Source organism: Nuphar pumila, chromosome 9, assembly GCF_984573655.1.
Source record: "Nuphar pumila chromosome 9, dmNupPumi1.hap1.1, whole genome shotgun sequence".
Taxonomy (NCBI): Eukaryota; Viridiplantae; Streptophyta; class Magnoliopsida; order Nymphaeales; family Nymphaeaceae; genus Nuphar; species Nuphar pumila.
In genome coordinates this window covers 120,337,037-120,353,831 of record NC_143257.1, presented here as the reverse complement: position 1 = coordinate 120,353,831, position 16,795 = coordinate 120,337,037, and the positions used below count along the sequence as shown (strand labels likewise).

At 35.6% G+C, this 16,795-nt stretch overlaps 1 protein-coding gene across 1 annotated transcript; it reads left to right on the top strand.

Moving 5' to 3' along the window:
- Window positions 1-2,761: 2,761 nt before the first annotated feature.
- LOC149829106 (uncharacterized) lies at window positions 2,762-6,737 on the top strand. Its single transcript, XM_090017901.1, has 2 exons — window positions 2,762-3,317; window positions 6,493-6,737. Exons 1-2 carry the CDS (start codon window positions 2,847-2,849, stop codon window positions 6,496-6,498), a joined length of 477 nt encoding a protein of 158 aa, XP_089874027.1. The 5' UTR covers window positions 2,762-2,846; the 3' UTR covers window positions 6,499-6,737.
- The last annotated feature ends 10,058 nt before the right edge of the window (window positions 6,738-16,795 follow it).

The window sequence follows — 16,795 nt, the reverse complement described above, 5'->3', positions numbered from 1 at the left end:
AAATTAGTTTTTCTTTTAAAAAATATTGGAAGATATAAAAACATAAAATATATAAACATAAATGAAAACATAAACATTAATATAAGAAAACGTTTCAAAAGTGTTTTTATTATATTAGTGTTGTGGTAGAAACGTAATGTTTTTTAAAAATATCTTCTTTGGGTATAATATCTTGAAAATATAACAATAAAATCATGATATTTCAAAATAACCGCCATATTAGGAGCATGGTTTACACTTACAAGGTCGGACTTGGGTTCAAATTCAAGTCAATGACAAAGGTTTCATCCCTGCAGGTTCAACTCCTACTCCTCAAAGGGGTTTGGCGTAGTGGGATGGGACTTGGGCTGCTAGCAGGTTGTCTAGTTTCAAATCCCATGGCCGTCACCCCTTGCACAAGCCAAAGCGTAGTGACTCTCTGTGGGCAAGGGGTAAGCCCACTGAGTTTTACGCTGCTAGAACAGCGACCGTAAGGACCGCAGGCAAAGCCAGTACAGCCAGGTCTCTGATCATGGGGGTGGTTTCTTGGTGTAAATATAAAAAAAACAGGTTCAACTCTTACTTGGTGTGTGGGTGTCTTTCACCTGTAGGCTCCATAAAGTCTTGGGTGTGGGTGACCCCAACTGGAGATTACCCGCGGTGGGGAACTTGACATGAAAAAAAAAAAGTGCAATTGGATATGGACCAAATCTAATCTGTTTGTACGTTTTACATTTCAAATACATGTTCTCAACTTATTATTTTTACTAATCCTGATATTGCCATATAAGAGTGAGATTTACTTTTGGGTCTACTTCATCAGATCTATTTTGGGTTTGTTTTGACTTATTGATTTGGATCCATGTTTCTATCAGTCATGGTACAAACCATATTTGATCCACTTTCTATGTAGGCATCCTCAAACACCGGATGATTGGCCCCAAAGTTACTTATGTGCGACCTATTTATGGTTGGGCGCCAATTATCTGATCCGAGGTGAAAACACAGCCCGTTTGAGTGGTCTTTTTAAAAGGGTCAAAAGTCGTGATGGTCCTCTATGTCATAGTCACAAATATTCTTATTGGAATAATAACGCAGACAGTAAACCTCGTGATATTTTGAAAAAGCACATTTTTCAGAATATATATATATATATAAGAAAATATAAACTTACAAAATTTAAAACCTACTAAATGAAACATGCTATTGGATTTTCATAAATTTTTGATATTTTTTTAACTTGTTTTTACAAGAATCATTTCTTGAAACATTTGATTTTGATGCATGGATAGGTTTTTATAATATTTCAAAAATCATTAGCCTATAAATTTTATAAATTTTTAAAGCTCTAAATACCATTTTTTCATCCAAAATGCATGATCCGAGTGTGTGTATAGGGAGAGAGAGTGTAATGTGCTCCTTCAGCCCGCCCACCTTCTTGTTCTGTCCTTTCAAAAATATTTGTTTTTAGTATTTTTTCTCACATCCAATACCCTAATACCGTAGATGTGATCTATAGGTTTTGTTTAGTGAAAACTAGCGTTTGGATCATCCGAATCTGACCTAAATAAATGTTTTTTAAGTTATCTAAAATTAATGGCTACGAAGGTAACAAATTTTCTGGCTCATAAAAATATATTTTTAGTTGAAAAAACATGATCCAAGAGTTGATTCGCACTAAATGGAGCATGCTAAACACATCCAATGGTTCAGATCTATCATAAAATATTTCAAAACTATGGGCATAATGAGAAATCAGACCTAATATTTTTAGTTCTCTCTCATGTATGTATATATAGAAACACGTCCATGCAAAATGAAATATGCTAAATGAGTTTTTCTGTTTTTTTCATAGTTTTAACCTCATAAATGTGCTGGGCATGGTCGATTTAAGAGGAATCTACATCTGGATCATGTGTTTTCAATAAAAAAATGATATTTGGAGCCTAAAAAATTTATAAAGATTTTGGACATTGATTTTTCAATCGTTATAAAAAACCGCCCATTACTCTCTCTCTCTCTCTATGTTCTTTTCTCTTGTGCTTTCGGCTTTTGCTCTTGTTCAGCTCATGGGTTCAACATTTTGTTGATCTTCATGAGTGGTAATGTTGAATTACTTTCGGCTCTCTCTCTCTCTCTCTCTCTATATATATATATATATATATATATATATATATATTGACTGCCCGACAGATTCTAAGTGTGTTTTTGCTCTACTTGAGGCAACTACATCTTTTCAAGTGATTTTTGCTCGATTTTAACCGTTTACCACTGCTCATTTACTTAAAAAGCAAGTTTTTTCAAAATTGATCTGATATGAAAATATAAATATTTTATTATTAAAATTTAATATAATATCAACCATTGATTTTTTTTACTTCTTTCTTCTGAAAATAAAAAATCTTAATCAAATACACGTTCTCTCCTAAGTAAACAACAATAAACACATTTAACGGTTCAGATAAAAAATTACTTGCGAAAAACAAAGACCGTTCCCTCTCGGTGTTTTCTAATCTATGCGGCTAAATATTAAAGTCAATTCTCAAATGTTTAGTGCCGGTTGATAGATATTAAAAAAAAATAATTTTCCAAGATCACCAACCAGCCAATTACGTAATTTTCTTGTGCCACTCAAAAGTCAATAAATTATACAGAAAAACAAGACCTCTTCTGTGTGAAAATTCGGCTGCTTGTATAAAACAACAGGAAACAGGGGAACACTTTCCTCTACTTGAGGGTCAATCCTAATCCCTTCCACCTACCGACTACTGCGCAGAAATATCCACTCCCTTAAATAGGCGTTCCTCCTTGGATAAGGGTGACTTAACTCTGAAGTCACCTTGCCTTTTGTTCATCTTTTCTGAGAAATGTCAGGTGGGCACCTCAAATTTCTGTTGATCTCTGCCTTGTTCCTCTCCCTCTCTGCAAGCTCATCCTCATTGGCGGCTTCCGTACAAGACCTTCTTCCCCAGTATGGCCTCCCCAAGGGGTTGGTGCCCGATTCCGTGAAGAGCTACTCTCTCTCGGACGATGGGACCTTCGAGATCGAGTTGCAGAGGCCCTGCTACGTCCAGTTCGAGGATCTCGTTTATTACGAGAGGAAGATCAAGGGAAAGCTCTCGTACGGCGCCATCTCTGACCTCTCCGGCATCCAAGCTAAGAAGCTGTTCATATGGGTGAGCGTCTCCGGAATGAAGATGTACCCACCTGATTTTATCGAGTTCGAGGTCGGCCCTCTATCCGAAAAGCTCCCCATCGCGCAGTTCCAGACCGTTCCCACCTGCAAGAACAGGGGATGTGTTCACGAGGATGAAGGACCGGCCACCACCGTAGCCGAGGTTCTCTCTCTCTCTAGATTATGATTTTTTTTTTAAAGAAACTCTAGATTATGATGTCATTCAATCAAGGAAAGATCACCAACTTCTATATTTTGTTTGTTCCCGAGGCAAATTTATACAGAATTGTTCTTCACCCTCCTGACAAATTTCTCCGGCAAACAGTCCCTATCACGAATTGGATACCTGCAATGATAGTCTTCAAAAGCACCAACAGTGAGTGAACCTTGATGAGAACACAACAAAACATTGGTCATCCACTACTTAATCATCCAGATGATTAACCACGCACCATGTTAGAGACCTATGACTGGACTGGTTTTCTGAAATCAGAGAATCCATTTTCTTGTCGGGTGTGTTATACTGGGATCACTAGAGGGACATATTACCTATCCACCTGTAACCCATGCCCCGATGGCAGTATATTGATGGAGGAAATTATTTATTTGGGTTTCATGTTGTTCATGGTGGAAACCAATAAAAAGATGATTTTTTTGTGTAGGGGGTCTCTGTTTTCCCTTATGGATATGGTAATTATAAAAAACAGATTGTGAACAATTGATTTTATGATCTTGAAAATTGATGGTAATTTCCTTCCTTCACTTTAACTTCAATATGCATTTTCGATGATCTAGGTTAATCGTGAAAAAAATTGTAGTGAATTTGGTACATGCAGACCTGAAATCAGTGCATGTTTATCAGTTTGTATGTAGTTTCTTCTTGACGAGTGCTGGATTGTCAATAATCACAATGAGATTCTCGGTGTACAATCCATAGTGGAAGTTCTGGTGGTGGGCAATAAATATGATCTTATGGTAATTGATTGAGCTTGGTCTTGGTTGGCTCAACTTCTGCTTTGGCCATGTCTGAGCTGATCCGTTTTTTTTTTGCTCTAAAATGGTTAGGATATAATGATGTTGCCCAACTGAAATCTGTAGGCTTTTGGAGCATATTTGAAATTTAGTGACCAAATAATTTATCATATATAAATTTAGGACAGCTGGATTCAGATTTGATTCAAACCTGAAACAAATATAGTGTTATTTGATTGTAGTTTTGTTAATACATGAAACATTTTCTCATGGGATGAATTAAACCTTGGACAGTGGATCATGCCTTCTGTCATGTGGTCCATCGGTTTCCTACTAAATAAACCTTGTAGGTCACATCTGTAGGATCCAATCTGCCAAAAAAACTGAAAAAATGGTATTTTGATTCTTTATGTCATAGTGGCCCGAAGGCTTCAGCACATTAACAAATCTGATGTTCACAAAGCTTGAGGTATGTACATATGTAGTTATGGATCATAGTCACCAATATCGTTCAAAGATATAAAGGAAGAAATAGAAAAATTTTAAAATATAAAAGAAACAAAAAAGATACTTAAAATATATCAAAAAAGATGTTTTTGAAAATCTCAGGAATATCTTAAGAAAATATTGTGATACCTTATGTTCTGGCGATATTTTGAAAATCTTGGGAAAATATCTGCTGATCTTGAAATACCAACAATATCAGCAATAACGGTGACTATGGTATGTATATATATATATATATATATATATATATATATATATATATATATATATATATATATATATATATATGTATGTATGTATGTATGTATGTATGTATGTATGTATGTAAATGCTTGTCGTACATGGCCTTGACTGTGTCATAAGGATGTCAGATTTATCTCATTCTCAACCACTACTTTATTGTGATAATAAGATTCTTATATTTCTGACTGTAACATCTATCGTTAGCATGCTAAACATGTATCTCAAAATTATTTGTACAGCATGAATCTTATGGTGCCACCTCTCTCTAAGGAGTGTTGTGATCAGTTCAGTTGTGCTCTAAGTTTGTTATGTTGGATCCATTTGATTCAAATTTGGAGCTTTTGATATACCTTGAACTACTGTGTCAGAGGGATAATATCTGTGTACTGTGTTGACACAACATGATGCCAATACTGATCATGGCATTTAATGGACGGTCAAACCTAACTTGACAACTGTTAACATTGTGTCTCTGAGCTTGTTGTGGTCTTTTTATGTTTTTCATTCTTTAGTTTGTAGTCTTTTTTATTTTAAAGTTTGTCGTTACTCATTTCATTTCAATCTTCAACTAGGATTTATTATTTAGTGTATATTAATGGCTTACAATAGTTAAAAACTCAGCACTTTTTAGATTATATTGTGCTTGGTTACTTTAGATGGTCAGTTTCCTCATATACAAAATTGCTCATGCATCATATATCTATGTGTAATATTATTATCTACATCTTATTTTTATAAAATCTGATGTCATACCACTCATTACCGTGTGATGTCCTACACCATGTCTGTGTTTGTGTGACATAGCTGAATGATTAGCATGAGTGTTAGCAAAAGCATTCTTCTAGAGGAAAGAGTCGTATTCTTGGAGCTCAGGTGGTTTGGCTTCTTCATAACTATTTGTCAGATTGAACATTCATCTTGTTATGTACCCTTGCATTTGTAGCACTTTGGTGGTTACAGTTTGGTAAAGACCTTGTTTTGTTTAAGTTTCATTAAGAATGCTTCTCATTTAGGAGATCACTATATCATTATCAGGTACTCAATCTCACTTTTCTTGGCAAGTTACTGAATGGGAGAGGATTTCCATGAAATCTGAATCTGAATCATATACCTAGATTATATATGATGTTCTTTTGGAGAATGAAAAGCACTTCTCAGTATGCCAAGGTAGGTAATATGTGGATTTTTATCACCTTGGTTCTGTTGCATAATCACTACTCTTCGATGTATATGAATGCGATTTGTAAATTCAATTAAGATTTGCATGGTTACAAAGTGAGATGGATTTTTTTTGTCTCAGTGATCTTCTCCACAAGTTAACAGGTGCTGAAAAGAGCTTGTGCATATAGATCTGTATTTATCCTTTCAATTATTTGAATTTGTGGAGTTGCCTTTTTAATTCTTACCTGTTGGTTATGTCAAGAAACTTCTATTTTGGCTGTTGGTGTGCTAGTGGTGTGGCCTACTTTTAATGGTTAATTTTGTCTGAAATTTATTGTTGGTTTTCAACACTGAGGTAATCTTTGAAGTGGTGAACGAGACATTGTTTTATTGCACAAAAGTTTTTCTTCATTTAAAGAATTGTTTGATGATCTGTACTTTTCCTTCTGTTTCAGGTATAAAAGAGTGGTGAAAATGGTGCAGTCTGGAGATGAGCTTTGTTCAGGATCTGTCAATAAATTGTGTATCTACATCTTTATATATGTTACATGCAGATGTTCTTACTGCAGTCATAGTATATATTGTATAATTTGTGATATCTTCACTGCTACTGGAATGTCGGTTCGTGAACGGAAGCAATCATAGACTGTTAAATGAATCCAATACTCTTATATTATATTGGTTGGTTGATAGCCGTCAATGTTGCTTTTGAAGCTGGTATATTCTATATTATGAAAATCATGCTATTAGGGATTATTGGGACCTTCCCATGTTATTCCAAACAAGAGAAATTGTTTTTTATATTTTCTGCATGATTTTCATAGCCATACATGGCAAAATTTTCTCCAGGTAGAGGTGAAAATTTGACAATTTTGTACACCTGTACAGTTTTGCCAGCTGTGGGTCTGATGCTTTTCATATAAAAATAATCATACCCTGTCTCACTTTTTTCACACTATCTAGACATTACATTAGTGCACCTGAAAGGAATTATTTTTTGTGTAGCATCTAACATTTTTAAACTCTAAAACAATTAGCTGTAATAGACCTGATGGGTGAGAACTCTAGCTCCAGGAAGCTGAAGCCCTGGTACTGGGTTCGGTACCTAGTTAACTGTTGATTCATCCAGGTAAATTTCATCCCTAAATCAGCATATTATTGTATCATCATATTCTTATTGAACAGCATTATCATCATCTTCTTCCTCTTCATCATCCTCTTTTGTGTAGCACCTAACATTTAATTTAGACTCTTAAAACAGTTTAGCTGTAACAGGCGAGATGGGTAATAAGTTAATAACTCGAGCACGGGGAAGCAGAAGCTTTAGGATTTGATTTGATATCTAGTTAACTGTTGACTAATACAGCTAAGTCACATCTCTAAATCATCATCATTATATCATCATATTCTTATTGAATATCATCTTCTTCCTCTTTGTCATCTTGCACGAACCATCTCTCTCTCTCTCTCTCCAGGTTTCATGCCACTTATGAGAGGCAGAACTTTAAATGTAATACGTCTGTATTTATCCTTATTTATGGTTCTGATATAAATAAGTTTTTCTTATGTTGCCTCACACGTGGTCAACAGGGGCCAAGAGCATCTCTCCAACGTGATTCCATCTTCTTTTCTGACCATGCATTATTATGGTATCAGCAAGGTGAGACGAGTTCTTACTTTGATTCCAAGTCTGATCTGCACCCTTCTGAGCTTATTTATCCTTGATTGCACTCTTCTTCTGTTAGTCTATCATTTTTCCTTTTCTGTTCCTTTTATTATTTCCCATTTATTTTGTTCCTATTCCTTCTTTCTTTCTAATTCTGATCATTTTCTTCATCTTCTTTCTTATCCATTATTTAGTTTCTTGATTGAATTTCCTTGTTTTAGATCCAGTGTTGATCTGCAATAGACCAACCTTTTGAATCTCATTTAGTCTCTTTGTTAGTCGTCTATCTTTTTTAAAATTAAACTGTCTTATTTCCTTTTATCTTTTCTTCAAGTTCTGGTTTTAAATCAGAATACTCTCTAAGATTCCAGTACAGAACTTTTTAGCATTTAATGTTTAACTTCTAATTTAGCATTAAAATCAATCTAATGCTAAATTCAAGTTATCATTTGAATACAAATAAAAATTGATATGGATATTATGATTACTATTAGACGTCTTATATTCAAAAAATAAAATTAAATAAAAAAGATAAGGGAGAAAAAAATGGATACAGACTATTATGGATAATAATTTTTCAATTGTTCCTTCCTTTTTAATAATCCACAACTCTCCAATCAATCTTCCACCAATGGTTCATATTCATGGTCTTTCTACAATAGACCTTTTCAACTGCCACCTTCTCGTGTTCTTCAATTTTCTTTTCTTGCAAGGGAGCTGTAAAATGTTATGTGATCGGCGAGTGCATCTGCATTTAAAAGACAATTTTGCAAGAATGATATAAGATCAAAACTCCTGGAGTATTGGACAAGGGAGACTGAATGTCATGGAAATGCGTATGTTAAGGGGGATGCAGAGTTACGAAAAGTGATAAAGTTTAGAAATTATATATCGTAAAATGCGTAGGATTACTATCAATAGGGCCTTATTTGAGAGCCTTGCATTGGGATGGAATCTCTGTTTCCATAAGTTGCCAAAATATGGTCTTGCCAAAATTTGATGTTGCCAGCATATGGTTAATGTGGTGTTGATGATCATGGAATTGCCAAAATCATTCTCTTGTACATAGTGTTGCAATATGGTGTTAGGGTTGGCAACTCCATCTTGAATGCAAGTGTTTTGGCAACAATGTGACAAAAAAAACAGAGGGTGTTGGGGAAACCACAGCATGCCTCTTACAAGCAATGCACTTCCAATTCAAGGCTCTCTCAATCAGCGCCTAAACAAATAATTAGATAATATTGTTTAAAATGGTCTCAACCAAGGTTGCCAGAAAGGGAAACAAAATTGAGAAACATCTTATGAAATGGAAGTGTTCAGGTGCATGTGAACCGGGAAAGGGAAACAACTGAAAAATGACTGAGAAATGTTTACTAGTATAAAAAACTTACCAAACATGAGAAACATGTATTCCACAAAAGGGAAAGGCTTGAGAAATGCATGAGAGAGGGAAGTGTTTGTGTAGCCACGGTGGGACCCGTAGAAACTCTTTGAGTGTTTTTGCGGAAACCCCCCTGTTTCCGTGGCACGCAAACATGCCCATAATGTTGGATTAGCCTGAGACTGGTTTCACTCGAAAAATGCACCTGAGCTCATTTCCCCTCTCTAGGTGATAGTATCCTAACAAGGAAGATGATCGTCAGGCACCACCGTATCCACATGGGGCTTAAGAGATATCTTGTAGGGGTCAGCCTAACCCCCAGCTTGCCTATCAAAAAAAAAAAAAAGATGATCGTCAGGAGCCTGAACCAAAATTTCACCTTTTTACTTGTCTAGTCTAATGGAAGAGCAATCTCACGGCAGGTAACCTATAAAAGTGTAGTCAAAACACTAGCAACGAGATTGATAACTTTGTGCTTTTATTTTTTTTCAATAAGTTCCACTCATCCCCTATGTCAACGCCCATCTTCATACCCTTCTTATATCTTATGATACAAGTTGTTTTGATCAAATCTGACCTTATAGATGGATTCACCATGGTCGATTTAATAAAAATGGATCCTTAGGATCAAATTCTTTGGATGAAAAAATATTTTTTTTTTAAATAACACAATTTTGTATTTTGTCAACTGTTGATTTTTGAATTGCCAAAAAATGTTGCACATAGGTCGGATTTCGGGGATTTAAATGTTAATTTTCTCACAGATCACATATATGGAGTCCGATTTGATCAAAACAACTTGCATCAATGAAATCCCAAGAAGGGGTATGAAGATAGGGACGACATAGGGGATGAGTAGAACTGATTGTGGTAGAAACCACCACTTTGGTCTGGATATCCCGTTATAAGCTAAGAAGACAGTGGCCTCGTTTTGATGTCCGAACTGTAAAGCTCCATGAGTACTCCCTGCCTATCAATGAATAGTTTTTCACTGACTTCAGCCTTGCAGCAATGGATGCACACAAGTATCGAACTCTCGATGTTCTTTAAATACTACAAATTTAAGGATCTTCGAGGTTTTATTTGTGTTATTGTATTGATTTTGTGGTAGATATTATAATCGAATGCATATCAATAATGAGATGCATTAAGTTAACATGTATATCAGTTTATTATCTCATTTAAACATCAATAAACATACTTCACAAAATAAAATACAACTCAACATGGAGGTTGGATCAAGGTGTGGGCCCCATGTCTCGATCCACGAAACCTCGATTCTCCTCATAGATCCGAGGTAATGAAATGCACCCCGCGGTAGAGGAAGCTCCCCTTTTTTCTTATCATGCAAGCAAAAGATGCATGATTGTGGTTTGACACCTGAATTGGGACGACCAAGGTTTGGAACCCACATGGAATGTCCTTTGCTGTAAGGTTGAAGGTGGGTATGCTCATTGGTGGACAACGAGGACCTCAAGTGTGTATCAACTGGAGGCCTGCCAATATGCAGTTGCTGATGAGACGGAGGGTTTCCCTTGGCTGCAGGTAGATTGCTTATATAACCTAAAGGTCTTGTTTAGGCCTGAGAGAAAGAGTGTGTAAACCTACTTCAAGAAAATTATTGAACCAGCGATACTCTTCATGTGTTCAGGGAACTCCTTATAGCAAATCTTTTTTTGTTAAGAGAAAAGGCAAACATTTTATATTTTTGTTAAAATGTACAAATAGACTGATTTACAGTGTTGTTATACTAAAATTACAGAGTACATTAGGTGGCCAAAGAACCAACCGATTTTCTGGCCAAACAGTAGATATATCGAGCTAAATTACAATATGATTGAACTACATCCAAAGATGCTTCACAGAGCACATCCTGCTCTGAATGGTTTGCAGATTAAATGTGACACCCTCAAATGCAATTTTGTTTCTGTGCAGCCATATCTGCCACCAGGTAACCAATATCCAGCCATTCAAAACCCCTCCGGTCGTCATGTCAATAAGAGAGAAACAAGTCCCTTGGGCTAACATGTTGGCCTGGTATCGCTCTCTCCCAATATCTGGTGTGTAGTTTCCTGAATCAGCTAATGTTTACAAATAAATGTTCATTGCTTGATACATACAAAAATATAAGACTCAACAATGACTTTCACCCTCCTTACCCATCATTGACTTGCTCCAACCTTTCTTAGAACTTTCAAAAGGAAATTCCAACTTAAAAGAGTTAAAAGCCTTAGGAAAGTCCAATCTAAGAAAAAAATATTTCTTCTGTGATGCATCATGCATCGAATGCCCCACCTCACGAGCTAGAAGGCAACCCTCATGAATTGGCTTCCCTGGGAAAACGATTAGTACTCATGTTATTATTTTTAGCGGGGTGCCCATTAGGGAGATTGGCCTAAACATTTTGATCTCGTCCACCACTTGTTCCTTGGGGACCAACAACATCAAAAGGGATTCACCCCCATCTTCCTACAACAACAAAACAACAACAACAACTACGCCTTCATCCCAAAACAATTGGGGTCGTCGATATGAACTCACCCCCATCTTCCTAATAAGCAAAAATTCCTGTAGACCATTTAATTTCCTGCCTTGCCCTCCACTCAGAGATGCCAATAAAAAACTTTAGGCCTCTCGCTTTCTCCCTCCACCTCAAGTCACAGTGACAAATATCGTGAAATTTATGAAAATCTCTTGATAATATCGCAAGAAATTGCCTGAAAGTTTAAAACGTCAATTTCTCTCGAGATTTTCAAAATATCGCGCGATTTATGAAAAAACATAAATACCATGATTTAAACACAATATTTACGTTTTAAACGGCTATTTATCGCAAAAAAATGCAAAATTTATGAAATTTTTTCAATTTCTCATGAGTTTTTGAAAAACGAGAAATTGCCAATAAAAATGTTTGTCACTATGCCTCAAGGGTGTCATTTCATCGCAATGCCATTTTCCTTTGCAGAACACATAACTCCTCCTCCCAAGCCTTTACTTCGTAAAATCTCTGGCAGCCCCTTCCACTTTGTCCCATTCAATTAAATGGGCTCGTATGTCTTTCATTTTCTTCACCAACTTATTGCAGGTGAGCCCACCAGCTTACAATGTTGGCCAACACCACCTTCATATCAGATCCCTCAACCACCATAATTCGAATTTGAACCTTTGACTACTAGCCCAGTTAACTCCTCATTCAAGCATAATTGAAGCATGGACCGATATAGATATAGGCCCCGTAGTAGGCACTCTTCCATCATGTAATCTCTCTTACCATTCTCTTTTTATGATAAATTTATCCTATTTTTTCATACAAGGGTCTCTTCTTCTATTCGATCATGAGAAAAGGCCACACGAGATATGTAGGTCCACCAAAGTCCCATTTCTTGATAAAAATTGACAAATCTCCTCATACTGCTAGTATACCTTTGTTCTCAATTGGATTCATAGGTGAGAAAAAGGCAATTAAAATTCCCTCCAATGCACCAATTAACCAAATGAATGCATCCAACTCCTTCCAAAAAGACCTTTTCAAATGCAATGTAAGGAAGGACCGTCGCGCCACACTGGTTTATTGAAGAAATAGGCCCGTGACAGTAGCTGGGCTATATACTGATGTGAGCGTGAAAACATCTCCCAATGTTGTTCTTTCAAAGGCAATTGAGATTGAAAACCGGCTCCTGTTCACTAGAGTACTACTGCTCAAGCTTCCCTTTCAAGCTACCATGATCATACTCCCCGACCTTCTGATAGATGGGATAAACTCAAATTGGCACCCTTGCCAAATCTGGGCAAGGAACCTCGCATCGAAAGATTCCATCTTTGTTTTCGCAATGCAAACATCTACTTTATTTTGTTTTATAAGATTCGCAAATAAGGTTTATTTGTTCTCTCCCCCAACCCCATATTATTCCATGCAACGATACACATAAGAAAAGGTTTTAGAAGTACCTCATATCACCCCCTAAATCACATCATTTGAACGACTAGGATTATATGCACAAATGAGTGAGAGTAATGATGGCTAGGATGCATATTGGACAGCTAGGATCGCAGCATAGTGTGTCCTTTTTTCAAGGCTCCCAGGACCATTCTACACTATAATCACAAATTTTGTTCTTGGGATCGATAATATTAATTGGTAAAAATCTTGCAGTATTTTTAAAAATTTAGTTTTTTTTATAAAATTTGAAAATTATTTATATATATATAAACTATATGTATAATATATAAACATATATAAAATGGACTATGCAAAAAGTGCTCTTTATCACGTAAATGTCCGAACATTTTAAAATATATTGTGATTGGTCTAGACTTGGTTACACCTCCGCTTCTGCAAGTTCTAGATAATTAAGTATTTGAAGATACGGTTTCCCACCAACTATGTCTGTAGACCATAGTGACAAATATCACGAGATTTATGAAAATCTTGCCATAATATCGCGAGAAATTGCCTGAAAGTTTAAAATGGCAAATTCTTGCAAGATTTTCAAAATATCGCAAGATTTATGAAAAAAACATAAATACCGCAATTTAAATGTGATATTTATGTTTTAAATAGTTATTTATCGTGAAAAAATGTGTATTTTTATTTTTAAATAATTTTATTAATATTATAAGAAATAATTTTTATATTTATTTATTTATTTTTGCCAAAAAAATGCAAGATTTTATGAAAATTTTTCAATTTCTCACAAGTTTTTGAAAAAAGAGATTTTTGCCCATAAAAACTTTTGTCGCTATGATGTAGACTTACATTTTTTTTAGACAGGCAAGCTGGGGTTAATTAGTCAGACACCCACCAGTTATACAACCTGCCATTGAGTTTTGAACTTACAACGTCCCAACATAAGATGATGTGCACTCACTGCTCCTACCAAACAAGCATAACCCCGTTGTGAGAGAATTCAGTGGGCTGAATCTGGGTGCACTCACTGGTAGGTAGACAAGGAGGACTTGGATTTTTTACACGAAATGAATGAGGTGGTTTTCCACCGTTAAAAAAGATGATATCTTTGTTAAAGTCCCAGGCTGCCAAGTATACTCATCAAAGCTTTCAGTCACCAACGGAGCTCCGCTAGTCTGGTAGGAGCAGCTATTGCACGTCACACCACTACAACAAACCGCTGAATTAGCGATGACCTAAATCCGTCGCTAATCTGCCGCTAATCCGTCACTAACCAGATTAGCGATGACTTAGCATCGAAGTAGCGATGGATATCTTCTATCGCGATTTTTTCGATGCTAATAAGCGACGACATATATCTGTCGCCCGTTCCGTCGCCCGTTCCGTCGCTAAGTAGCGACATACTGTATCTGTCGCCAGTTCCGTCGCTAAGTTGCGACGAAATAACGAATAACAACTTCCATCGCAAGGTCGTTGTTACTAAATGGCAACTTCGGTTTGGCGACAGATTTACTGCCGTCACTAATTCGTCGCTAACTTTAATGGTAATAATAAATAGCGACGGATATATCCGTCGCAAATAAGGAAAAAAATAAAAAAAATATTTAAAAATTAAATATCGAGAAAAAATTTCTTGTGCTATAATTTATATTTCTTGTACAATTTATATTTTCTATGAATAAAAAACAAAGTACACATAAAAATACATATAAAAGGAAACTAAAACAATTAATCGTTCCACTTTAAAATTCGCAAGTTTTAATTATTTACAATTCAATATTTACATTTTCGAAACAAAAAGAAAGTAAAACAAATTCAATACATTAATCTAATCATCGCCAAGATTTTGTGCGTCTTTTTGTTCATTGCGTTGATCTGTCCCTTCAGCTCCACTACGCTGATTATCGCTAGCAACCTACACAAGAAAAGAAAGGTCAGTATTGATAAACAAAATATATTGAAATAAATTATACACTATATGTGATTCTATCATGAATGATATGTGTTCTAAGGCAGTAAGAAAACTCTATATGTGATTATATCATGCTCATATGTGTTCTAAGGCAGTCAGAAAAACTCTATATGTGATTCTACCATGCTCATATGTGCTTTAAGGCAGGCAAAAAGCTGTATATGTGATTATATCATGCTCATATGTGTTCTAAGGCAGTCAAAAAATTGAATATGTGATTATAGTATGCTCATATGTATTATAAGGCAGTCAAAAAAACTTTATATGTGACTCTATCATGCTCATATGTACTCTAAGGCAGGCAAAAAACTTTATATGTGATTCTATCATGCTCATATGTGTTCTAAGGTAGTCAAAAAATTGAATATGTGATTATATTATGATCATATGTGTTCTAAGGCAGTAAAAAAAACTCTATATGTGATTCTACCACGCTCATATATGCTCTAAGGCAGGCAAAAAGCTGTATATGTGATTCTATCATGCTCACATGTGTTCTAAGGCAGTCAAAAAACTGAATATGTGATTATATCATGCTCATATGTGTTCTAAGGCAGTCAAAAAAACTATATATGTGATTCTACCATGCTCATATGTGCTCTAAGGCAGGCAAAAAACTGTATATGTGATTCTTTCATGCTCATATGTGTTCTAAGGCAGTAAAAAAAGCTATATATGTGATTCAATCGTGCTCATATGTATTCTAAGGCAGTCAAAAAAACTCTATATGTGATTCTACCATGCTCATATGTGCTCTAAAGCAGGCAAAAAACTGTATATGTGATTCTATCATACTCATATGTGTTCTAAGGCAGTCAAAAAACTGAATATGTGATTATAGCATGCTCATATGTGTTCTAAGGCAGTCAAAAAAACTTTATATGTGATTCTATCATGCTCATATGTGCTCTAAGGCAGACAAAAAACTTTATATGTGATTCTATCATGCTCATATGTGTTCTAAGGCAGTAAAAAAATTCTATATGTGATTATATCATGCTTATATGTGTTCTAAGGCAGTAAAAAAAACTTTATATGTGATTCTACCATGCTCATATGTGCTCTAAGGCAGGAAAACGTTGTATATGTGATTCTGTCATACTCATATATGTTCTAAGGCAGTCAAAAAACTGAATATGTGATTATATCAAGCTCATATGTGTTCTAAGGTAGTCAAAAAAACTGTATATGTGATTCTATCATGCTCATATGTGCTCTAAGGCAAGCAAAAATTTTATATGTGATTCTATCATGCTCATATTGTTCTAAGGCAGGCAAAAAACTGTATATGTGATTATATCATGCTCATATGTGTTTTAAAGCAGTTATAAAAACTTTATATGTGATTCTACCATGCTCATATGTGCTCTAAGGCGGTAAAAAGTTGTATATGTGATTCTACCATGCTCGTGTTGTATATGTGTTCAAAGGCAGTAAAAATATTATACTGAAATAAATTATATCCAATACACCTAAGTTAAGGCAATCAAAGTTATATGAAATCTAACGACATGCAATATATCGCATGGAACTTTCATATCTGAGAGGCACCTGTAATCAAAGTTTCTCTGTTCAGCAAAAAACTGTTGAACTCAGCTCGGAGAACGTCGACGATGGTTTCATGAAAGTAGTCATGCATTGTGTCCTTAACGATCTGGCGTACATCATCACCGGAAAAAATAGGATGCTTGGAGCTTATGTCGACGGAAGAAGTCTGTGAGCCGTGACTGGAGGAAGCAACGATAGGTGAGGTATTCATATTACTCCCAAACCCGAACACACAACCCTTTTTGGGTTCACCTGCTGCAGTCACCCATGTTGCAGGATCAAAT

Bases quoted from the DNA above. Each gene is read 5' to 3' on its own strand.
- LOC149829106 (XM_090017901.1), top strand. From the start codon at position 2,847: ATGTCAGGTGGGCACCTCAAATTTCTGTTGATCTCTGCCTTGTTCCTC.